Below are 25,222 nucleotides of genomic sequence, written 5' to 3'. Positions count from 1 at the left end.
CTAAATACTTTTTTTCCCCACTGTAGGTAGGTGGCATGCTGTGCCTGTTACACACAAAAAGATGACATGGCATGCTGTTGAATGCCTTTTTGTAACCATTTTTACCATAATGCATGAGTTGTGTGCACTGCTATCAGCTCACAAAAAAACTAGTCAGGATTGTAGTCAAGGACACTGAATCCACCAACTTCAGTGCAAAAACGCCTCAGAATATGAATTCTTCAGTGCTCATTTAGAACCGCTGATTTTAAAATAACATGTAATGATGCCTCCTCCAAGGGTGCAGCACTTCAATTAGCCCACTAAAAGCTACGTGGCACACAGCCTCTCTTGCACTCAGCCTATGAACTCAAATGTTACAAAAGCAGCTTTCGTAAGCCAGTTTGGGACTGAGCTATTTTGATGCTCCACTAGTGGGAAATTTGAATTTAACAGTTACAGTTAAGCAATTTTGGCCAGTTAAATAATTGTTGTCTTCTTTTCATAAATTTAGGTCCAGAACGATCTGGTATGCCACCGCATTAACAGCTCCTCTGACAGTCGGCACCTTATGAGGCCAAAGTCAACAGTAAATTTTCATTTGATACAAATAGTATTAAAGGCACATTACTAATGTTCAGCTCTAACTATATGCTGGCTGAAAGTGGTGTGATTATTGGCTGAGGAGCTGAATGGGCCGCAGTGCCACATGGTCTGTGGTCAACTGGGTGAAGCCGCAGAGGAGGCGGCGGCCTGCAGCTGCCAGAAAAACCTCCCAAGCCTGTGGAAGTCTGAGGAAGCTCAATTAGGCCGAGCCTGAAATAGGGGATTGAATCAGAGGAAGCTAAATTAGATGAACACTGCTCTTCTCAAGGAAATGTTTCATCCCAAAGGCTCCCAAGAATGAAAATCCATTCAATTAAATCTACACTTTGTAAATGTTGTCCCTGATGTCAGTCTCTCCCAAGAAATAGAATGCATACAACCAAAAATGTAATTAAAAATGATTCTTTATTTAAATCATTAATTCACTGACTCATGTTACTAAATACACACTTTTTTGTTTAAAAAGTTTTTAGGTTTTACCAGACTTGGCTGGTTTTCTATGGGAGCAAAAACAACAACACAGGTTCTGATTTAAAGATAACTCATGATACGGGGCACTGATAAAAATGCTAAAAAATGGCTAACATAAAACATTAAAAATAAAGTAACAGTTTCATAACACTGAATTGTTTACCCTGCAGTGGTATTTTAAAGCGGCACCCTTTGGTTTAACCACTCAAAACTGAATCCAACCTGAACAATGTCCTCATACAGAAGATAAGGATGTACTTTGTAATTAATGGCTAACCCTGAAGGTTTAAAATAAACTCATATAAAAACAAAGATGAGGCTTTGGATCAGTACATGAAATAATTCAAATACAGTACAATATGAAACAAATGGATGATTATAAATGTACGCTTATGAAAGTGTGTCCCAGTGTTCACCCCAGCAATGAGGCAGAACTTCTGAGAACACACTAGTAGAGTAAACGACAGGGAACATTAACCTCATATAACACTGCAGGCTAATGGACAGTGATGAGATGGTCAGTACCTGGGGATTCATTATCAGTGGAAAGAAGAAGTGACGGGCTGAGGGGGAAAAAAAGTAGAGAAGAAACAGAAAAGTCATGAGTTTGTGCTGAATCAAGTTGTGTCCATTCAGTTCCCCTCCCAAGCATCTTCCCTCTGCTTGGCTGCCAGGCGCTTTTGTTCTGAAAGACAGATGACCCACAGACAGTTCAACATCTGAATAAGCAAAAAACACTAATAGAAGCAACATTTACTGAGGGAGTTTTCAAAGTTTATATCACTCTCCTCACCACAAGCAGTGAGGTGAAGGCCTGCAGCAGACTGAACAGCTAGCTCCAAACTACTCTTTGCATGTGGCATCTCCCCAAGAGTGCAGTTTTTAGCCCATGATGCACTTCTAGACTTAAATTTACTGTGCATGCCGTAGTCTTAAATAAAAGAGCACAGTAGTGAGTATGCTGAGACGAAAGGAGCTTTTTTTAATTTGTGAAAGTCCTGTCTTCCTGGACTGACTGTTCAGTGAACAGCACTTGTGGTTTTCCGTGCATATATACTTATGCTCCCTCAGTGAAAGGAAACGGCTGCTCTGCTGATTATAGCCCTGCTGTGATGTGTGCAGCAATGGATTGGGACTTCCAATTTGCAGCTTTCTGTTTTCTTACGTAAAGAAATGTAAACAGCTCCCCTTTGTGGTGAAAATCTTGTAACACAAAAATCGGGACTTTCAGATGAGCTTAATTGTGCGTTTCATTAACTTTTCCATTGCTGCTGTTAAGGGGGTCCCCTGCACGACACTTAAAGTATACCATGAGAATTCAAATATTTGTGTTCTGCTGAAGATAATGTGTATGTGTGCTATGTATACCTTTTGCATCCTGGAGTTTCTTCCTCTCTGCATCACGTTGCTCCTGGCTCAGGTTGCTCTTTACACCAAGAGCACCAATCACGAGCTTCCGAGCCAGCACTGCACTGGTCTGAGGTCTCTCTTTAGCAGGTAATAGATAGTCTGAAGAGAAGATAGAAAGGAAAATGTGGATTTAAATGTCTAAAATACAGGAATGTGTAGCTACAACTCTAGATAATCATATTCATTGCAGAGAGGTAACTGTTAGGCGGCTGATATATAACTGTACCGAACCGTGTCCAAAGAATACCTGATTTTATACGGCTGTTCTTTTTCTGTTAAATAAACTATGGATTTTATTTTTTTCTTTCAATTTAAGAAATAAAAAGAGGGGCATGAAAATGAAAACAGACGGGTCCATTTGTACCTGAGCAGCTACGAGCTGCGGCCTTGGTGGCAGGAGAGGATTTGGAAAGCGGTCTTAACTTCATGAGTTGATGCTTGGATCTTAGAGCTTCACGGGCTGAAAAATACAGATGAAACAAATGCACAATGATTATTAATAAGACCAGGATCCAGTTTTACAAAATAAAAATCTGAGAGATGTTCAAATTTGTTTACAAAGACAATGATTTTTACAGAAATATGACAAAATCGATTGATCCTCTTTACTGAAGCACTTCTTTACACTATTGTGGCAAGGAAATCTACCATATATTCCGTATATATGCTCTCCTGTCGTCATGTTAAATGTGATGGAATGCTTAACTAACCTGCTATGGGGCTTGAGAAGAGGCCCAGGGCACGTGTGTCATCAACCCACTTAATATCGAAGCCTCTCTGTCTGAAAACAAACGTCAGGTGTCACATAAAGTCAAAACAGATAAATTCATAGATAATTCACCAAAAGGATGTAACTCTCTTCATTCCTCGGTAAAGTGATCAATGAAATATTCAAAACTTGGTGTGAAAATGGACTGTAAAGTGTTATTTCACTACTACAACAATATAAAAAGAACATCTAGTCAGTAGCCTGTTGGATCAGTCCCACATCTAGAAAAATGTAGGTTATGAAAACGATCCATGGGGCCTCCACATACAAGGGATGTCAATGGCTGCCTTTGTAAGCAGCTGGTTAGCACTACGACCAATCAGAGGAATGAACAGGGTGGTGTATTCAGGGCAGCGGAAATAAGTAAATAGGAGAGTGTGTTGGGTAGAAGAGTAAATTAAACTTTTCTCAAAGCCTGTTGGCAAAATAGCAAATACATCCACCCTTCAAAAAAGAAGTTGATCCCAAAGCTGATTTATTCTATTCTTCAACTGTAGCCATTTACACAGTTTACATCCTGATTATGCCGCCACTCGGCCGTCACTCGTCATCATGTTAAGCCTGGCCAGAGACAGTCTCTCAAAGATAGACTGATTTGACTGGCTCTCCAGGACTTTTGGGCATTTCTATAATAAGCTCCAACGGTTGCTAGCTTGATGTACCTGCAAAGCAAATTTAAATTTCCAAGCGATACGTATAGATTTCTAGGCTACCTAGTCAGAATATAATTTTAATATTATAATAATATAATAATATTCACCGTGCAATAACAATAATTATAATAACACTATCACACGCTGTAACAATGCACCTTCCAACAATAATCATGTCTGCCTCATTCTGCTGCACCTTTCACTTTAAAAAAAAAAAAATTGTATATATGTTATCTAGAGCCGTCATTACATGTCTACCTCATACTGCTGCACCTTTCAGTTTTTTAAATTGTATATATGTTAATAAGTGTCACATTTGTTTATTTACTGTTTGCTATTTTTAAATCTGGGTACAGTAAGCGAAATAACCGGAGTCAAATTCCTTGTCGGACAATGTTCAAACATGGCCAATAAAGCTGATTCTGATAAAGCAAAGTACTGGTAGGGGTTGATTTGCTTTCTTTCATTAATTACAACATAAATAAATAAGCAACTTTTTTCAGCGGGGTGCCACAGTGGATCACTGTGTGAACATTAGTTTTTCTTTAATTGTTTTTTTTATTTTCATAACATGGCAACCCTATAGTGTCATGTTATGTCAAAGTATTGAAGTTATTCGTTAATTCAGATACTCAAATATATACTATCAAGCATAGTATATATTTCAACTACATGTCCCTTTTAACATTTGAGGGTGTGGGCACCTGGCACTAAAAACTGGTAAACATTCAGCGATTCACATGGTATGATTGTCCGGGGTCTCCACGGGTACTTAGAACAGTTTACATTTTTTATTTTTAGACAACAAACAACGCGAGCAATGCAACACAAGAGAGCTATGGTTCAATTCAACAATGTATAACATCACCCTTGCAAAGAAAATAAAACCAATTAGGCCAAAATGCAAATGTCGATAACAAAAATTGATATTCTAGGTGAAAGTGAAGCAGCTGCAAAAATGTTAATTGTAAAATGTTGGAGAAGTTTGAGCAACATAATACGTGTATTATACATACTGGTAGCACTGGAATAACTTCAGAAGGTCTTCTGTCTTGAAGTCAGTAGGGAAGTCGTAGATCTCTACAATATGGGAAAGCTCATCCTCGCTGAGGTCAACGTCCTCCATGTCATCTTGATCCATGTTGTAGTAATCAAACCTTCGCTCCTGCACTGACTTCTTCTTTCTGCCTTTCTCCAACGCAAGCTGGAGAGTGAGAGCAGCAATAGATTGGAGAAGAAAGTCACAGTAGAAGGAAAGAATTAATGCAAATCAATCAAGAGCTTTATTGTGCATATTTTTATCTAAAAAGATAAAAATGTGTTGAAACTAGGGCTGTTCGATTAATCGATTTTAAATCGTAATCGCGATTATGTAATTAGAACGATGTTAAAACGTGAAACTCGTAAAATCGATTTTTCACTTCTTTTTTTTTTACCTTGTCTGCACACATATTAATGATTGATACCATATTAATGATTGATGGAAATACCTCTCAATACCTGCGACAAGTGCCCCATCAGAGAGGCTCTTTAGTGTAGGAGGGGGCGCTGTAACATGCCACCGGGCATCCCTCAAGCCAGATACGGTAGACCGGCTCGTGTTCCTTGCAAAAAACTTGCAAATGTGAACAGCAAATGTAATGACTGACATTACACACCTCTACCTCCTTCGTGGGTTGCATTATTATTTAGCATGCAAAGACCCAGTTTAGTTTAATTAGAAAATGTCTTGTTTTATTTAATTGGAAATATAACTTACTGTATGGTTGCAAGTGCTGATTTGCTGATTTTTTTTTCAGAGATTAAACTTTATATTTTATTATATTTTTTAAAACTTTTTTTCAACTTATTTTACAGAGTTTTGCACTTTATTCATTCATTTTTGGTTTAATAAGAGCAAAAGTTTGCACTTAAAGCCCAATGGAGCAAATGTTCAATAAAAAAACTGCATATTTGAAATCATTTCTTTGCCTTTTGTCAATTCACAAAATAATCGTAATCGTAATCGAAAATCGGATTTTGAGAGAAAAAAATCGAGATTTTATTTTTGGGCAAAATCGAACAGCCCTAGTTGAAACTGAAAAACAGGAATATCAAATGACACCAAAGCTACACAAAGCTCACTTCTTCAAGCAACTGTGGATCCAAACAGTCTCCATCATCATTGAATAAGGTGTCCCAGCTCTCCTCCTCTTCATCTTCATCTTGAGCGGAAGCTGCCTCCTCCCCGTTACTCACCCCCTCTGCAGCCGGCCCTTGGTCTACCATCACCTCAGGCTGGGTATCATCGTTGTTGGCAGCAGCTCCATCAGCATCAGCTGCAGCTGCTGCTGCTGCAGCCTTATCTGCTTCTCTGGCCTTGTCCGTCCTGTTTTTGGCGTTTTTTCGAGCCTTGTCGGTATACTTAGGCCTAGGTCTGGGCTTAACTTCTCCTTGGGTCTGAGCTTTGTCTTTAGAGCCCTGAAGTCGTTGTTTCGGGGCGTACAGAGCCTGGCTGGGCTTCTTAGGCTGAGAGGACGGAGCAGGCTGCGCTGCTGCAGCGCAGTCCTGCTGTGGCTGTTCCACCTCCATGTTCAATCTTACTAGAACATCTGCTACATACACATACACGGGGCTTTCGAAAATGTAATAGTCTTTCAAAACAACTGCGTAATGAATAGTAGTTTACAATAATTAAAATGTAATTCTGAACAAGAAATTTCCGGTCAGCATAAATAAAACAGCCTGCACTAGATCACTAGATGCAGTAACCTTTACTAAATTAACTTACTAGATTAACTACCCCAGAAATAAAAAAAGTTCGTTATAAAAACAACATTAGCTATAAGTATATCGCTGTATTTCCCCTGAAACGAACGCAACCTGAGTTTTTTCGGCTAATCCCGACGTCGGTTTGTTTGAAAACAGATTTATTGTCGCGTAAGTGACGTCAGTGCGGCACAAAGCATTGTGGGAAATGGTGTTTGTTTGTAAACCAGCTCAATGACTACAAAATGGAGCTGAACCATGCAGAATACGGAGCAGGCTTGTATCATAATAACTTAATTGTGTGTTTGTTACCGTGGTACTCTGGTGTGATCCAAAACTAATGTTGTTTTTCACAACTATAGTACACGCCCCGTGTGATCCTGGTCACACATTGGCCAATAAATCGCCTTCTTTAGAGAGGCGTTTACTGATTGGCTACAAATCTCCACATTACACAATCTGTTTCGTAAAAAGTATGCATTTACATTGTGTAAGGCAAAAAAAAAAACTACAGTCAGATTATATAAAACTGCGTCGTGAATACTGAGGTGAAGTCAGATCAGTATCATCAGACATCTTTAGGCACCGACACGGTAAGACACATTTATGATTGTAAAATACTCACATTCCTCTGACTGCAAATATGGATAACAGGATAAAGTCAAAGATTGTATTTTGCATGTTATCTAGTATTTTAGCCATAGTCTCAAAAGGCTGTTCAGAACAGAGCTGTGACATTGTGCGCTAATACCGCAGTTGCGTGCATGCATATAGAAAATACATGCATGCAATATGTTGTTTGGCTGCCATCAAATTCAAAATGAGCAAATAATTTCCATTAAATAGCAAACGTCCTTAGTTTCAACATGCAACTTGCAAATTTCCCCTCTGTGGGACTATTAAAGGTTTATCTTATCTTATCTTATCATCTGATATGCATTTTATGTTTTGTTGGGAATAAGATGTAGATACCATGTATTCTATTGATGCTGCTGTTTATTTGATTTGTCTTTGTTTTTAGACTGCAATCATGTATTCTGCATATTTTAAATCTTTGTACAATCGTTTGCTGTATTTTACATAGGTAGAGACCTCGTATAAGCCCCCTGGGCTTTTTGCCTCAGCCTAGCACATTACCAATCTCTTTTTTACATTTGTATGTTACTTGTTCTGTTTTTTTATACTGTGCTGAATAAATAAACCAAAATCAAATCAAAATATAAGTTTATGACATTTTTAAATCATTGTATTCTGTTTTAATGTACATTTTACACAGCATCCCAAATTCGTTAGATTGGAGGTTGTATAATGTAGTGTAATGTTGCACGAATGTCATCTCTTTGTCTTATCAGGTTGCAGTAATGTGGGGCTCAGGCTTGCTGCTGTTGCTGGTCACTCTCTGGCATCAGTGTGATGCTCAACCGATGCTCCAGGAGGTAACGCAGACAATGTTCCCTCCGGATAGTCTGAACAACCCCACACAACTCAACTATGGTATGGCTGTGACAGATGTGGATGGTGATGGTGACCTGGAAGTGGTGGTGGCAGGGTGAGTCTTAAAATCTTTAAAGACAGAGGTGTTGAATGGGGATCTTTTATTTTATTTTATTCATTTATTTATATTTATTATATCATTTAACTTGTTTGATGCAAGATTCTGTGGACATAACAGCTTTGTGCGACATTCTCCCTCAGGTACAATGGACCCAATCTAGTGCTGAAGTACGACCGCACCCAAAGCAAGCTGGTAAACATTGCTGTTGATGACATTAACTCACCATATTATGCACTGAGGGACAGAGGAGGAAATGCTATTGGAGTTACTGCCTGTGATGTGGACGGAGATGGACGAGAGGAGATCTATTTCCTTAATACAAATAATGCCTACTCGGGTAAATAGTGCATTTTACATTATAACCCCCAAGAATGCAAATTTTTTGTAAATAACTTCAGGTATGTGAATGTTTTTTTTCCTCATATAATATGGATTTTTGTACAGGAATGGCAACCTATTCAGACAAGCTCTTCAAGTTTCGTAATGGTCGATATGAAGACTTGCTCAGTGATGAACTCAATGTACGCCGTGGGGCTGCTTCTCGCATGGCAGGACGTTCAGTCGCATGTATCGACAGAAAGGTAGGTAAACCAACTTTCTTTATAATTGATTTTACAAATTTCTTGTTTTCTAATGAAACATGGCTCCTTCTAAATCTATTGTGTTTTGCAGGGAACGGGTCGATATGCTGTTTATGTGGCAAACTACGCCCGAGGAGGCGTCGGGCCCCACGCTCTCTTGGAAATGGACGAGGCTGCCAGTGATCTCTCCAGAGGAGTCGTTGCTCTGTCTAATGTGGCTGCTGAGGCTCGTGTCAACAGGCTCACAGGTCAGAAGCCAAGCTGCAGAACTGAAATGGGCCGTGTTTTGCTATGAAGCAGCCTTCATATTTGTTTTGGTTGTTTTTCCTGCTCAGGTGGCCGCGGCGTGGTTGTTGGACCGATCCTGAGCCAGATGAGGTCTGACGTCTTCTGTGACAATGAGAACGGACCCAACTTCCTGTTCAAGAACAATGGAGATGGAACCTTTACCGACATGGCCGCACAAGCAGGTGAGAAAGAAACAAGAGAAAATCAAATGGCATAGTTAACTGGAGGTCCATGTAGTCGCACACTTTTAGTTCAATCTCAAAACACAGCACAGGTTGATCTCTCTGTTTTTCCTGTGCTACCCTTACGTAAGCCACATGACAAAGGGATTAAGTCAGTGTCTGTAGCTTTAAATGAGCTACTGCAGCCCACACCCATTTCAGGATCAATGTTGTGAACAAAACAAGGGATGAGAGAGAAGAGTAGATCAGCAAGAACTGAATGTTGAATGGGCGGTTGTCATGTCATTTACTGGCAGTTTCTGAATACAAACTGTTTGTATTTATCTGTGAATTTAACATTATAGTTATTTAAAAGGTTTATTGAACTCCTCAGCCTACTATTGGAAAAAAAAAAAATATATATATATATATGGAAAACACTTTTATATGTATGAAGGCTGTTCAGTTAAAACAATCTGCTAAGAAATGCATGGCATGGCTCCATAAAAGGTGTGCTGGACCGGAACCAGCATGGCAGAGGAGTAGCGCTCGCTGACTTCAATGGTGATGGAAAGACGGACATCGTCTATGGCAACTGGAACGGCCCACACCGACTCTACCTGCAGACCAGCGACTCCAAATTTCGGGTGAGAGAAGAAAGAGAAAGAAGAAGCTGTGGATATGAGCTGAAAGCAAAATATAAGGGTTTCATTATATCATGACTTGACGGGTCAATGTTGTCTCGTGCAGGATGTTGCTACTGCAGCATTTGCTGAGCCCTCACCGATTCGCACCGTCATTGCTGCTGACTTTGATAACGACAAGGAGTTGGAGGTGTTCTTTAACAATATTGCCTACAGAGGAAACGCTCCTAACAGGCTGTTCAGGTTACATTTCAATCACTATGCAAATATGGGCCATGTCTGGATACTGTAATCAGTAATTGTGTTTCCTATTATCAGAAATTTGAAGAAGCTTGTATTTGTATACAGGGTGACGAGGAGAACTAATGCAGACCCTCTGATCCAGGAGCTCAATGTGGGAGATGCTGCTGAGCCACACGGGAGAGGAACAGGTCGGTTATCAAGCTCTATCGCAGGTTCAGTCCTCGGATCAAAGCTGCAAGTGTCATTAGTATGTAGTTCGGTGCAATGAACGCACCGTTTGTTTTGGACAGGCGGCACCGTGACGGACCTGGATGGGGATGGACAGCTGGACCTGCTGCTGGCACATGGGGAGAGCGCCCAGCAGCCAATCTCCGTGTTCAAGGTCACACAGGTGTGTGTTCGTGCATACCAGTGTAAGCATAATTACTCAGATTACCCTCGAGGTAAACCCATCCTCCATGTTCTCAGGGCTCATCCAACAACTGGTTGCGCGTCATTCCTCGTACCCGGTTTGGGGCTTTTGCTCGCGGCGCCAAGGTGACGGCCTTCACCAGCCAGAGTGGAGCTCTCACTCGCATCATTGACGGAGGCTCCGGGTATCTGTGTGAGATGGAGCCTGTGGCCCACTTCGGTTTAGGTACGTTCCCTTACATGTTACACATGTTGATAAAGCTTCTTGCAAATAAATAATAGTGTACATTGCCTCAGTGTTTTGATATAAACCAAATATTGTTTTATTATTATTATTATTATTATTATTATTATTATTATTATTATTATTATTATTATTATTATTATTATTATAACATGTATTGTATTATATTATTATATGTATGTTATAAATTAAGATGCCTGGATTTTTTAGTGTTATATGAGAAGATTACCGTAATATCATTCTCATGTTAGTGCAATAGATAGATAGATATTTGTGGACTCAGCAGCACTTACAACAATAGAGAAACAAGATAGTAAAATAAGAAAAGGTCAAATTAAGAAAATGCAAATGCAGAATCAGGAATAAATTTACAATAAAGTGAAATAAATAAAGTGAGTTTCTGGTGATGATGCGGGCTGCTCAGTTCTGGACCAGTTGGAGAGATTTGTTGGGGAGACCAAAGAGAAGTGTGTTTTGCCCTCAGTTTAAGTTCATGCTTTAATTTCATGTAAGATGTGTAATATCCATTCTTTTGCTTTAATTTATAGAAACCTGATGATGTGCTCTTATTTTGAATGCTAAGCTTTTATTTTGAAACAGTATCTGTGTGTAGCAATGCGTTATGGGATAAAGAAGCACCATTTTCTAATTAGACTCCATCAGGAAAATAAGCAGAGAAGCACATGGTGAAAGTTTTTGCTGTTTTCATCCTTTTTTTGACACCTTCGAAAGCAATGGCTGTAAGTTTGAACAACATTTATTATTTATATACAGTTTTGTTTGGTTTATGTGAAGTTTGAAGCTAAAATAATTCATTTTGGTGAAGATTGATAATGCAATGCATCTTAATATGCATCTTAATATATGACCAGCATATATTGTGTCACTAAGTGATGTTAGCAGTTATTGGCCAACCTTGTTAAAGCCATAGAGTAATTTTGCCATGATATTTAAGAAATATCTGTCTTTTTGTTTCCTGTTTATTACAGTTTCACTCGTAGTTTTCACCTGTCATGCTGAAGATTATTGCAAATAAAAGGAGCAAGGCGCTCGCTTTCCTGGCTCGTGAAAATCGAGTTTGGCTGTCTGTTCAACTTCGTTAACATACTGGGAGTATTTAAACACGATTGTGGGAACAGAACAGTGAAAAGCCATACCATCAGTGGGTGCAGAGAAAATACGGAGACACAGTCATGGAGCCTGTATCTAAAATCAGTGACAAAGATGAAAAGATTGAAAAAGAATCTAGCAGTAGTTCATCTTCCACTAAGGCGTCACTTAAGACAGCATCAAAATCTGCCTCTAAACGCTCTTCGCGTTCTTCTAAGTCGTCTGTCATGGAAGCAGCTGCCATGGCCAGAGCCTCCGCCGAAGCGGCACATGCTAAAGTGGCCTATGCTAAAAAGCAGCAGGAAATAAAAAAACAGAAAGCTAAACTAGAGCTACAAAAGGCTACACTAGATGCAGATTTGGATGTTTTGGAGATTGAAGGAGAAGCAGAAGCTGCTCGAGTTAAAGCTGAGGCTTTAGAAGAAGCTGCAGGTGTGGTGGACGAAGATAGACAGAGTGAACGCAGTGATGTCCCACCACAGGTGGTCAAACAGAGAACAGAAGAGTATGTGCAACGCCTAACACAGCCCCATACTCAAGATTCTGCTTCACTAAATAAGGGAATCTTACATCATGCTAAATATCCCACACAGCAGATATCACCCGTGGACATTAAGAAAAGCCACACACCTATCTTCAAACCCTCAATATATGAGCGTGCACAGGCAATTGATCACACATTTACACCAGGGCCATCAGGTAGCCCGTACAAACGTTATGATCAGCATAATCCTAGACAACAGGATCAACACCCATCTCATGCAGTAAGCCCTCCACCCATGGAAGATTTCGCCAAGTTCCTAGCACGCAGAGAGTTAGTGACTACTGGTCTCTCTAAATTTGATGATACACCAGAGAGTTTTAGAGCATGGGAGTCCTCATTCCTCAATGCAACACAGGGATTGAACCTCACATATAGTGAAGAGTTGGACCTCTTAGTAAAGTGGCTTGGTAAAGAGTCATCAGAGCATGTTAAAAGGATCCGCTCCGTACATGTTACCAATCTCCAAGCTGCTCTCTATCTCTCATGGGAAAGACTTCAAGAATGCTACGCTACACCAGAAATAGTAGAAAGTGCTCTATTTAAAAGACTGGATAGCTTTCCCCGTCTGTCTGCGAGAGACAATGTGAAACTGAGAGAACTCAGTGATCTTCTCACGGAGCTGCTGGCAGCTAAGAATGAAGGACATCTCCCTGGCCTCAACTATCTTGATGCTCCTCGCGGGATAAAGCCGATAGTTGAGAAGCTGCCCCCAGGCCTACAGGAGAAATGGCTCACCATGGGTTCCCGTTACAAGGAAGAGCATAGGGTGATCTTTCCTCCTTTCTCGTTCTTTGTGGACTTTGTCTATCGCCAGGCTAAGGCTAGAAATGACCCAAGCTTTGTCCTGTCAACTAACAGCCAGTCTTACAGCAAAAGTGAGAATGCTCCACCAAGATACAGTGGGTTCAAGTCTGCTGTATCTGTGCATAAGACAGATGTTTTTGCAACCACTGACGCAGATCGCACAGCAGAGACTGGGAGGAAAGAAAGTGACCCTGCTCGGTTTTGTCCCATCCACAATAAAACACATCCTCTGGCAAAATGTAGAGCTTTTAGAATGAAACCATTGCAAGAGCGTAAGAACATTCTGAAAGAACACAAGCGCTGCTTTAAGTGCTGCTCTCCAAACCACCTGGCTAAGGATTGCCAGGCAACGTTGACATGTACTGAATGCGGGAGTGACAGGCACTGCACTGCTATGCATCCTAGCACCTCTCAGCCTCAGCCCCCTCCTTCCTCACCCACACCAGAAGCAAAGGCAGAACCACAAGACAACGCTCCACTTGAGGTGACATCACGGTGCACTAAAGTCTGTGGTGAAGGTAGCCTCCCTCGGTCCTGTGCAAAGGTGTGCTTGGCACGGGTCTTCCCTAAGGGCCAAGCAGAGCGCTCCATCAAGGCGTACGTCATATTGGACGATCAGAGCAACCGCTCACTGGCCCGCTCTGAGTTCTTCCATCTATTTGGGATTGAAGGCAACCTGTCACCATATCTGATGAGGACGTGTGCCGGCACAACGGAAATGACTGGAAGGAAAGCGGTGGGCTTTCAAATTGAAGCAGTAAACGGAGGTGAATGCCTGGATCTCCCACCTCTCATTGAGTGCAATGAGATAATGACAAATAAGTCGGAGATACCAACGCCAGAGGTGGCACTCGCACATGCACACTTAAGGCACATTGCTCCATACATTCCTGCGCTAGATCCTGATGCTCAGATGATGATCCTGCTGGGGAGAGACATGATACGTGTGCACAAGGTGAGACAGCAAATAAATGGGCCTCACGATTCACCCTTTGCTCAGCGTCTGGACCTAGGCTGGGTAATTGTAGGTGAAGTATGCATTGACAATGCTCACAAGCCAACCGTAAATGTCTTCAGAACCCATATCCTGCAAAATGGACGTCCATCTCTCCTCACTCCTTGTCATAACAGCATCAGTGTCAAAGAGAAACCAAGCTACGGCGGGGAGCACAAGTATGGCCTCCCCGAGCGCACGTCAAAGCCCATGCCAGCTGGGGACAAACTAGGGCATGGGGTGTTCGAACGTACAGATCATGACAACAAGTGTGCCATGTCATTCGAGGATGAAACCTTCTTAAAAATTATGGATGAAGAAGTCCATCAGAACGAACTGAACTACTGGGTGGCTCCTTTGCCATTCAGGTCACCTCGTCCCTTGCTCCCAAACAACAGAGAGCAAGCGTTGTCCCGCCTCAGTTCTTTAAGACGCACTCTAAACAAAAACCCTGAGATGAAAGAGCAGTTTTCCTCCTTTATGGAAAAGCTGTTTGAAAACAAGCATGCAGAAAAGGCACCACCTGTCCCTGAGGAAAACGAATGCTGGTACTTGCCCATTTTTGGGGTGTACCATCCCCAGAAGCCAGGGCAAATACGCGTTGTGTTTGACTCAAGCGCCCAACAGCATGGTGTCTCCCTCAACTCAGTACTTCTGACAGGTCCTGACCTAAACAACACTCTCCTTGGTGTGTTACTACGGTTCAGGAAGGAGCTCTTCGCAGTCACTGCCGACATCCGTCAAATGTTTTACGGATTCCTGGTGAAACATGACCACAGGAATTTCTTAAGATTCCTATGGCATAAGGATAACGACCTGTCCAAGGAGGTAGAAGAGTACCGCATGCGTGTACATGTTTTCGGCAATAGCCCGTCCCCGGCGGTAGCCATATACGGTCTGCGGAGAGCTGCCCAGAAAGGTAAGCCAAAGTTTGGAGCCGACACCTGCCAGTTTGTTGAGCGGCATTTCTACGTGGACGACGGTCTCATATCGCTCCCAACGGAGTCCGCAGCTATAGACCTGATGAAGCGTACCTGTGCATCACTTGCAGAGTCGAACTTGAAACTGCACAAGATCGCATCAAACAGCATCACTGTGATGCAAGCCTTCGATCCAGAAGAACTGGCATCAGACATCAAAGACTTAGGTCTTGACGATGAAACCCTGCCTGCCCAAAGGAGCCTGGGTCTGTGCTGGGACATAAGCACGGATACCTTTACCTTCAAAGTAGCTGTTACTGACAAGCCTTACACTCGCCGAGGGGTGCTATCTGTCGTCAACAGCATCTTTGACCCCTTGGGATTCGCAGCTCCAGTGACCATTAGAGGCAGGTTGTTGTTGCGAGAGCTGTCTAATGGGATTCAGGATTGGGATGCCCCTCTTCCTGAAGAGAAAATGTCCACATGGGATACGTGGAAATCATCACTACAGGAGCTGAGCAGCCTCCATGTCCCGCGCTGCTACATACCGATGTCACTTTCGAGAGCCACATACACAGAGCTGTGCATCTTTTGTGATGCCTCAAACTGGGCCATAGGGGCAGTAGCTTATTTACGAGCTGTCACTGAAGAAGGTCATGGTGAAGTGGGATTTGTGCTTGGAAAAGCAAAACTATCGCCGCTGCCAGAGCCCACAATTCCCCGTCTCGAGCTATGTGGAGCTGTCCTTGCGGTCGAGATGGCGGAGCTCATCTTGGATGAACTAGACCACAAACCAGATGCAGTAAAGTTCTACTGTGATAGCAGGGTGGTCCTAGGATACATCTGCAATAACTCAAAACGTTTCCATGTGTATGTGCATAATCGTGTGCATCGTATACGCCAGTCAACGTCCCCTAAGCAGTGGCACTATATCCCTTCAGGTCAGAACCCAGCTGATCTTGCCACCAGGTCTGTACCTGCATCACAGCTCATGGACACTATGTGGTTCAAGGGACCTGACTTCCTTTGCAAGCCTCCAAAGCCTGAAGTGTATGCGCCCTTCGAACTGATAGACCCTGAATTGGATGTGGAACTTAAACCACAAGTAACTGCTCTCGCTACCCATGTTGAAGCCAGGGGACTCACATCTGAACGTTTCCAGCGGTTTTCCACATGGGAATCCTTACTAAGAGCAGTCGCCTTTCTGATTCACCAGACACGTTCTCGCAAGTCTGGTTCTACAGATGTATCGCAGCACGCTTGTAAGGGATGGCATCAGTGCAGCAAATCCCGCACTCCGGAAGAACTTGCATCTGCCAAGAGGCTCATTCTTGAGTCTGTTCAAAGAGATACATATCCAGACGAGTACGCTGCTCTTCAAGCAAACAAAGAAGTCTGTAGTTCAAGTTCAATCTTGAATCTCGACCCCTACATCAGCGATGGTCTAATGAGGGTGGGAGGACGTCTTAGACACGCTTCTATTGAGTCAGAGATGAAGAACCCAATCATCCTTCCAAGGCAAAGCCATGTAACCAAATTGCTTGTGAAACACCATCACATGGATGTGAAACATCAGGGACGGCAGTTCACAGAAGGGGCCATTAGGGCGGCTGGACTGTGGATTGTGGCCGGCAAGAGGCTGATTAGTTCTATTCTCCATCACTGCGTAATATGCCGCAAACTCAGAGGGAAGATAGAAGTACAGAAGATGGCTGACCTCCCACCAGAGCGGCTTGACACATCTCCACCTTTCACATACGTGGGCCTAGACGCATTTGGGCCGTGGACAGTGGTCACTCGTCGCACCCGAGGAGGTGCAGCTCACGACAAAAGGTGGGCCATTCTGTTTACATGTATGAGTACCAGGGGTGTACACATTGAGCTTATTGAATCTATGGACACTAGCAGTTGCATTAACGCATTGCGGAGATTCTTTGCAGTTAGAGGTCCAGCAAAGCAACTCTGGTCCGACAGGGGGACCAACTTTGTTGCTGCCAGTTCAGAACTGGGCATGGCACGTTCTGATGGAAAACAGGCCAGCATCTTGCAGTATCTCCATAGCAATGGCTGCACATGGAAGTTTAACCCCCCACACGCCTCCCACATGGGGGGAGTGTGGGAACGCATGATTGGAGTAACACGCAGAATCTTAGATTCCATGCTTTTGCAAGACAAGCATACCCGCCTGACGCATGAAGTACTTTGTACGCTGATGGCAGAGGTATCAGCAATAGTCAATGCAAGACCGCTGGTTCCCATCTCGTCTGATCCCTCAGCACCAGTCCTTCTTTCTCCTGCTATGCTCTTGACCCAGAAGCCAGGCTTAGCTGCTCCACCAGGAAACTTCGCTGGGAAAGATCTCCTGAAACACCAGTGGAGACAAGTGCAGGCACTTGCCAACGAATTCTGGAGCCGCTGGAAAAATGAGTACATTAGCACTCTTCATCCAAGACGCAAGTGGCAGAAGACACGTCGCAATCTGCAACCCGGAGATATTGTGCTGGTTAAACAAAGTCAAGCACCAAGGAATGAATGGCCAATGGCTTTGGTCACGTCAACCTTTCCAAGTAGTGATGGAAGGGTTCGCAAAGTTGAAGTGAAGACATCATCTCAGGGTACCTCAAAGACTTACCTGCGGCCCATCTCTGATGTCATTATCCTCCTAGAAAAGGACTAAGAAAAGAGAATAAAAATGCAGTGACATTGATAATGCCAGACGGGGAGTGTTTTGCCCTCAGTTTAAGTTCATGCTTTAATTTCATGTAAGATGTGTAATATCCATTCTTTTGCTTTAATTTATAGAAACCTGATGATGTGCTCTTATTTTGAATGCTAAGCTTTTATTTTGAAACAGTATCTGTGTGTAGCAATGCGTTATGGGATAAAGAAGCACCATTTTCTAATTAGACTCCATCAGGAAAATAAGCAGAGAAGCACATGGTGAAAGTTTTTGCTGTTTTCATCCTTTTTTTGACACCTTCGAAAGCAATGGCTGTAAGTTTGAACAACATTTATTATTTATATACAGTTTTGTTTGGTTTATGTGAAGTTTGAAGCTAAAATAATTCATTTTGGTGAAGATTGATAATGCAATGCATCTTAATATGCATCTTAATATATGACCAGCATATATTGTGTCACTAAGTGATGTTAGCAGTTATTGGCCAACCTTGTTAAAGCCATAGAGTAATTTTGCCATGATATTTAAGAAATATCTGTCTTTTTGTTTCCTGTTTATTACAGTTTCACTCGTAGTTTTCACCTGTCATGCTGAAGATTATTGCAAATAAAAGGAGCAAGGCGCTCGCTTTCCTGGCTCGTGAAAATCGAGTTTGGCTGTCTGTTCAACTTCGTTAACATACTGGGAGTATTTAAACACGATTGTGGGAACAGAACAAAGTGAATTACAATAATCAAGGCGGGAGGTGACGAGGTCTGATGGGTGAGAAAGGGACAGAGTCGATTAATGTTGCGTAAATGGAAATATGCAGACCTGGTTATGTTGTTGATGTGTGCTTTGAAAGAAAGTGAGCTGTCGTGGATGACAGCCAGACTCTTAATCTGAGGGGAGGGGAGGGGGAAACTGCCAGCTTCTGAGGGAAGCTTTGGTCCCTACAAGGAGGAGTTCAGTTTTATTACCATTAAGTTTGAAGTATTCCCAAGATATCTTATACAGAGTTCAAAGAAAAGCTGGCCTGAATTAAAAGGGGAAAAAAGAGAAACTAAAATCAAATAAAAGCCACATTGGTAGCATTCTTTTTCTTCAGCAAAACGTTTACTTGGAAGTAGTAAAGTTGGTCTCTTGTAGACAGAATCCAGGTTACTTCATAGTTCTGGCTCTACATACCTGCCAGCCGATACAAATCAAATACCATGTCCTCAGTCAAATACAGTTGCAGGTCAGGTTGGAACCGGCCCACAGGTCTTAAGTTTGACATGTATGAGTAAAGCTTTAAAGTGATAATTTTCTTTGTAATTTATGTAAATTCTTTTCACTCTTTCGCTCTATAACTCCCGTGACTCCCAGGAACTGATGAGGTGAAGGTACTTGAGGTCTCCTGGCCTGATGGCACAACCATGACCCGAGCTGTGGAGGCTGGGGAGAAGAACTCGGTGGTGGAAGTGTCCTATCCCACAGGAGAGGAAATGTCCGTGCTTGCCAACGACACGCAGGTACACAGCACGGACTCACGGACTGAATTATGACCATGTGTGTTATTCCAGACAGTCTGTAAGTAAGAACTGACCCAACGCATCTGTCTGTTTCAGTCATGCTATCATCTCTCTTCATTTAGAAACCATTTTACAACAGAACATGTAACGGAGACTCTTTTATACTCGGCATATTAATTAACACTTCTCTTCTTCCTGTTTTTTTTTTATTCAGTGTGGTTCTGGTTTTACTGTAAAGGACGGCCGCTGTGCGGGTAAGTGGTTGGTTTTCAAAATGAACACTCTAAAGATTGATAAAGATCATTTCTTTTCATTTTTTCCAATTTACTTTATTTTTGTTTCAACAGGTATTTGAGGAAAATTTCATGAAAAGCTATAAAGAGTTGCTGTGGTGTGCACTAATGTTGCAGAGAACATGGCTTTAGCTTTAAAAGTCTTTCTGTTTTTTCAATTTCTTTCTTACTCTATGAGTAGTTTTATTATTTCATTTTCTTCTGAAGTGTTTGTTTATGGCCTTAAATAAACTTATTTAACAAAGGATAATCAAGTGCTTCTCATTATTGTGCTGAAAAAGTCAGATTATCATTTTTTAGCAACACAACATTCATATCTAAGCTACCTTTCATCTTTTCCTACCTCATTTGCATTTACGCTGACAACAGCAGCAAAAGCAGGTGAGAGTGTCCTCCAGTCTGAGACATGCAGAGTTTTAAACACCAACCTGCTGAAGCATAAACTAGTACTAATGTGGCTCATTTATATAATCAGAGACCTGAGATTCATTCTTCCTCTTCTGGCTTTTCCTCACCTTCAGTCCACATAGATAATCTTTACCATTTACTCAGGTTTGTCTTTGTCTCATCTCAACCTGTCACTGTTTAATCCACTACTTCTGTTGTTCTCTCCCTCCATCCATGCAGCGTCGGCTCCATTTTTCTATGGCTTTCGTTCTTCGGTCTCCACATTTGAAGCATCCCGTTTTAGCGTGTTTTTGCTACTGTGTGTCACGGCGCTGTTTCTGGCAGATCTTAGATGAGAGTTGTCTTCAGCCAAGCATTGACAGTTTTCATTCAGCACTTCATGTGCGATCCAAACCCCAGTTGGAAGGACAAACTGTGGTTTACAGCCTCGACATCCTGCTGCCTGGGCCTTCTTTATTTGCTTTGATGAGGTGGTTGTGTGCAAAAGCTCCACTCTGATATAACCAGTCAGGCAAGCATGAATACAAATAAGGCTTTTTCCTCACACGTTTAACCCATCAATGCATGCAGTGAGTGTATATAAGTATGTGCAGGAGGCCTTCAGAAATGTAAAGACATTTATCTGCCATCATTAGAAAAATGATCACTGATAGTGATGTCAGCTCAGTTCAACAGATATCCCGTTGAGTTTTTTCAGTCACTCAAACAATGCAGTTGAATTTTCCTCATCAAACTTTTTTTTTCCATCTCTTTTCTCTTACACAACACGAAAATGGTTTGCATAAATGTCCTTGTTTTTTTTCCTGTATCTGAGAATGTTGTCTGCACATGCTGACTAACTGCACGATAGATAGATAGATAGATAGATAGATAGATAGATAGATAGATAGATAGATAGATCACTCAACTACTGAATTTTATTTGGAGTAATTTTTTCTGGACATTGTGTGGCCTTGATTTTTTGTTTTTAATGTCCAGAGATTTTTCTATGACCAATGCTAGTTATTAGAGAATGGGAAATAATCGCCAAACCAATTTATCAGTCTACCTCTGAAATTCTTAGTCAAGTTTCTTTTAGTATTGTGATTAAAAAAAGAAATGTAAATAGACAATTAAATATGGATGGTCATTATATCTTAAACAGAAGATTAAGTTGCCAAGACCTTTGAGCTGTACTTAATTTGAGAGCAATGCAGGAACAGCATTCAAAAAAGAAAAATGTTACATTGTTCATTAAACAAAATGTAATTACAAAGGTTTCGGTTTCGGTTCAAATGAATATGGAGGACAGGACCTCAGTAAAAGTTGTAATACATTTCTCAGGTTCCATTTGTCCAGAGTTAATTATTAAAATGTATTGTGCATTGCCCATAATATATATGGTATACAGTCAATACTGCGTACTGGTATGGCGGCCCGTTAATCCTCAGTATGTCAATCTAAAAACCATTATTATATGGCTTAATGATAAGAGGGTCACAGTATGCAGTATGACCTGCTGCAATGGGCCAATACATTGTGACATACAGGATACGTTACACTGCAAGTCTTCACAGATGTAGCACGCCATCTGCATACCAACTTTCAGAAAAATCTGTACAACGAAAGTACTGCTGCTTTCTTTTTAATAAACCTCCTCGGACACTCCCAGTCCTCTGGTGGCAAATGTTTTATTATACTTAATTATAATTAAGTATAAATATATACGGTGCAGTCTCTTTTGACTACCAGCCACATTTGTGGAACGCTACCAAAAAACCTGAGGACAGCTTTTAAATAAAAAAAAAAAAAAGACAACTCTGGCCCCTCCTATTACTTTCTAAAGAGCTTATATGGTTTTCCATTTATTTGTTTGAGTTTTCATTTTTTAATCATTTATCATTTTTTGTATGGTTTTTAGATTTTTACTTTTATATTTAAATGCACTTATATATTTACATCTGTTATTTTAACTTTTTAATTAAATTGTCTAAGTAAGTTAACATGATAATAATAATAATGTTTTATTATTATTATTGAGTCAATAATAAGTTATTATTATTAGATTATTGACATACTTTTAGCATGTATCTTTTTCTTTATTTATTTCTTGATTTATTGTTGTGTTTACTGTGTTTTAATTGTCAATCTTTGGCACTTCCTCTTACATTAAATACAGCATTCTTTCCATTTCAGCTTTGCTCTTATCCAAATAACTTGATGTTTATATGTGTGTTTATGAAAGTATGTATACCATGTGTATACTACAGTATATGTGGATGGGTTTTGGTTTGGGTTTTTTTGTTTTTAACATGTTTTGTTTCATGAAGCAGCTCTGTAGATCCAGCCCCGCCCCTGTGCATGCTGGGTAAGCGCAACGGCTTCCCAACACAGTAAGTTGTAAAACATTGCTTTATAGGGTGGGATTAATTATATTGTTGCATTTGAGAGCTGATGCATGTGCGAAAGGTGGAAAAGATCCTCCATCACATACCCACTAACTTCTATTCAGGACCAGGTATACACCATTCATATAAAATAACATTATAAAGAAATAGACAATGAAAGTCAATCCCTGTTTGTTATCTGTCAGGATGTTTCTGAATATATCCAATAGATTGCTCAGATGACATACTGGTCCTCTGTGGTCTTTGCTGCTTTTCCTGCTGTGAAGAGTCTAATTGCCAGTCATTAGAAACAAACAAAACAACCGCATACGTTCAGACACTCCCACAGACCATGCAGAATCACCAAACAACCTAACATATGTGTTTTTTAACTGTGGGAGAAGCCCAGGAAGAACCCAGACAAACCCCACACTGCCACTGGAAGATCCATCAAGATTAACTGGCACACCACAGCGCCGCTCTGACATTAGAAACACAGTTAATAGATAAATAACCCGGTAATCAAAGAGAGCTGTGATGAAACTGTTTAATTGATACCAGTTGAATATCCAACATTACCACATGTATCAAACAAGGAGTACGAAAGTTTTGTTCTTGCACAAAATGTCAGCAAAATAAAAGTCACATTCACATTTGCGAGCCCATATTTGGCAGTTACTATTCTTTGGACGTTTGTTTGCAAAATAAGGAGGGGTTGGCTTGGTTTGATACTAAAAACTAAAAATACGAATCAGGAAGACTTCACACCCATCCTCTATCGTTCTCCTTCAGTTAATGTACAGTGATCCTTTGCATAATCATCATCATCATCATATTAGGAAGCATTGGTGTCTCTGTGAAGGAAACCAAGAGTTTACTACTAATATTTGTGCAGGTTTCAAGCAAATAAAATACAGGCTTCCAGTGATCTCCTACCTGTATATTTATGAATGGGCTGAATAACATTCATCTGCTATCAGACAGCATGATTTACAGCAGAGGTGAAAGAGGAAGAGGCGTTTAACACTATTTATCTGGACTTTTGAATGTTTTTTTTGTATCATCTAACTAAAATATGTCTCTATCCTTTTCTTAAGTCTCTAAGGTAGGTCAGCAAAAGATAACGTCATAAAAAGCCAGTGTCTAACATGTAGTTTTGATGGGAGTGAGCTGCTTCAAGTGTCCTGGTTGGTCAGGGCTCTGCTGTGATGTGGACTCGGCTGAGGTTTGAGGTTTGGTGAAGCTTGTGACCTTCACAGCTGACTGAGCACCCCCCCCTCCCTTTAACATTAAAGAGGACAGGAAGGAAGGAAAGAATGAACAACACAATCACACAGAATTCTACCTGCGGATACACCAAATTTCCAGGAAAGGTGGGATGTTTTTTTTATTAAAATTAACAAAAAATAAAAAAGTCATAAACGTCTGTAATTTTTAGATTATTTTGCAAATAAAAAATGATCTCACTATTGCTTTAATTACACTAATTGTTAGAGCTGTACGACAGGAATCTGAATAGATTCGGGCTGAATGTAAGATTTCAGCTGTTAAAAGATTGTAATCTTTAAAACGATACAGGATGTTGGCTGGATATGTTTTTCACAAAAGAAATAGATGCAGGCTGTGGGCACTGACACGCTCATGCCCTCACAGGCACCGTCTTTTCACATTTTATGATGTGCTTAAGCCCAGAAAATTCACAATGTTTCAGTACCAATATATGACTTCTTCCAGTATGGTTTCACGTTACGTGTGTGACTTCAGTAATCACCTTTTTTTTGAATGTTAATGATTTTCCAAGCCTGTATGACTTCACAATTTTATGTACTATAGATTTTGATTGATCGAAGTTCTTTAAATTTTTGTACATGTAAATGTGCCTATTTTAACTGATTAATGATTATCTGATTGAGTTTGATACTTGGAGATGAGACAACCCACCCTGACTATAAGCTTTTCTGCCCTTCTTTGCCTCGCTCCCTTTTTTTTTGCTGTATTTTTGGCATCAAATTCTGCATTTGTTTACAATTACAATGTAGGCAGTCAGTAAAGACATTGAAAGTAATTTCGTTTACACTATGCTCAATAACAGTTTAAACAAATTAACAAAATATAGATACTGAAGAAAAAAATCCCAACTTTTCAGGAATTTATGTTTGGCATTTGCAGATGCAACCTAATATGACTGTATCATGGTTTTACAACAAACTGCTAAAGTGCACATTATAAGCATGAACTGAAAAAAGACTGTGATGAAAGGTCTGGAGCGTAAAGTTTGAAAAGGCTGGTGGATCCTTCGTGTGAGCGTAGCGTTGGGACGCATCAGTCGATGGTACATGAGGGTTTTCATTGTCCTAAGTTGTAAGTTCTCCAAGAGAACTCGGTTTTACGAAGACCCCAGTCATCGAGCAGTGCTGCCAGATACAGAGCTGCTGCCTGAGCTGGAACCACTGGAACCACGGTCTTCATAGATGGATATCTCAATCTGGATAAAGCAGCTAAGGACCACACACTATCCATTAAGTGTAGCAAATACAACTTACAAATGCCGATGTTTTTGTTTATATGCATATAAAAATGAATAAGGATACAACACGCATTCCTCTCTCTATAGGGTCTGTGATGAGCAGACCTCTGGGCGCATAGATCTTCTCATTCTGCTCCTGAATATACTTGGCTATCTTCTTTAACACCTAACATAGGAAAAATACAAAAATGAATAAAAAACTACATGGAATCAAAGTGAGCTCAATCTCTACTGGATTTTCAAAATTCAATAAGTTGAAGATGAGCCGACTGACCTTCTCGTAGCGTGTCTCCATGCAGAGGAAGATGAGATATGCTGTA

At 40.9% G+C, this 25,222-nt stretch overlaps 3 protein-coding genes across 3 annotated transcripts in view; 1 reads left to right on the top strand and 2 right to left on the bottom strand.

Annotated features, from left to right (window-relative positions):
- Positions 1-971: 971 nt before the first annotated feature.
- r3hcc1l (R3H domain and coiled-coil containing 1-like) lies at positions 972-6,824 on the bottom strand. The gene is made up of 6 exons (XM_061720687.1): positions 6,013-6,824; positions 4,905-5,092; positions 3,177-3,247; positions 2,831-2,926; positions 2,425-2,565; positions 972-1,741 (listed from the first exon to the last, which is right to left on the bottom strand). The coding sequence occupies exons 1-6, from the start codon at positions 6,457-6,459 to the stop codon at positions 1,689-1,691; spliced, it is 996 nt and encodes a 331-aa protein (XP_061576671.1). The 5' UTR covers positions 6,460-6,824; the 3' UTR covers positions 972-1,688.
- Positions 6,825-6,885: 61 nt separating this feature from the next.
- crtac1a (cartilage acidic protein 1a) lies at positions 6,886-19,841 on the top strand. Its single transcript, XM_061720686.1, has 14 exons — positions 6,886-7,229; positions 7,989-8,185; positions 8,332-8,528; positions 8,636-8,772; positions 8,864-9,020; positions 9,108-9,242; positions 9,732-9,868; positions 9,972-10,108; positions 10,214-10,296; positions 10,399-10,499; positions 10,577-10,745; positions 19,163-19,308; positions 19,523-19,562; positions 19,656-19,841. Exons 2-14 carry the CDS (start codon positions 7,998-8,000, stop codon positions 19,661-19,663), a joined length of 1,635 nt encoding a protein of 544 aa, XP_061576670.1. The 5' UTR covers positions 6,886-7,229; positions 7,989-7,997; the 3' UTR covers positions 19,664-19,841.
- A 3,067-nt stretch (positions 19,842-22,908) lies between these two features.
- golga7ba (golgin A7 family, member Ba) overlaps positions 22,909-25,222 on the bottom strand; it is a 4,840-nt gene continuing 2,526 nt past the window's right edge. The window contains exons 3-5 of the mRNA XM_061731867.1: positions 25,177-25,222; positions 24,967-25,068; positions 22,909-24,860 (exon numbers count right to left, since the gene is read on the bottom strand). The exon at positions 25,177-25,222 is cut by the window's right edge and continues 107 nt beyond it. Coding sequence (XP_061587851.1) covers positions 24,777-24,860; positions 24,967-25,068; positions 25,177-25,222 — 232 coding nt within the window. The 3' untranslated portion in view covers positions 22,909-24,776. The remainder of the gene's footprint in view (positions 24,861-24,966; positions 25,069-25,176) is intronic.

This window comes from Cololabis saira, chromosome 1 (genome assembly GCF_033807715.1).
Source record: "Cololabis saira isolate AMF1-May2022 chromosome 1, fColSai1.1, whole genome shotgun sequence".
Classification (NCBI taxonomy): Eukaryota; Metazoa; Chordata; class Actinopteri; order Beloniformes; family Belonidae; genus Cololabis; species Cololabis saira.
Note: the sequence above shows the minus strand (reverse complement) of the source record. Positions and strands in the feature narration are given on the sequence as shown.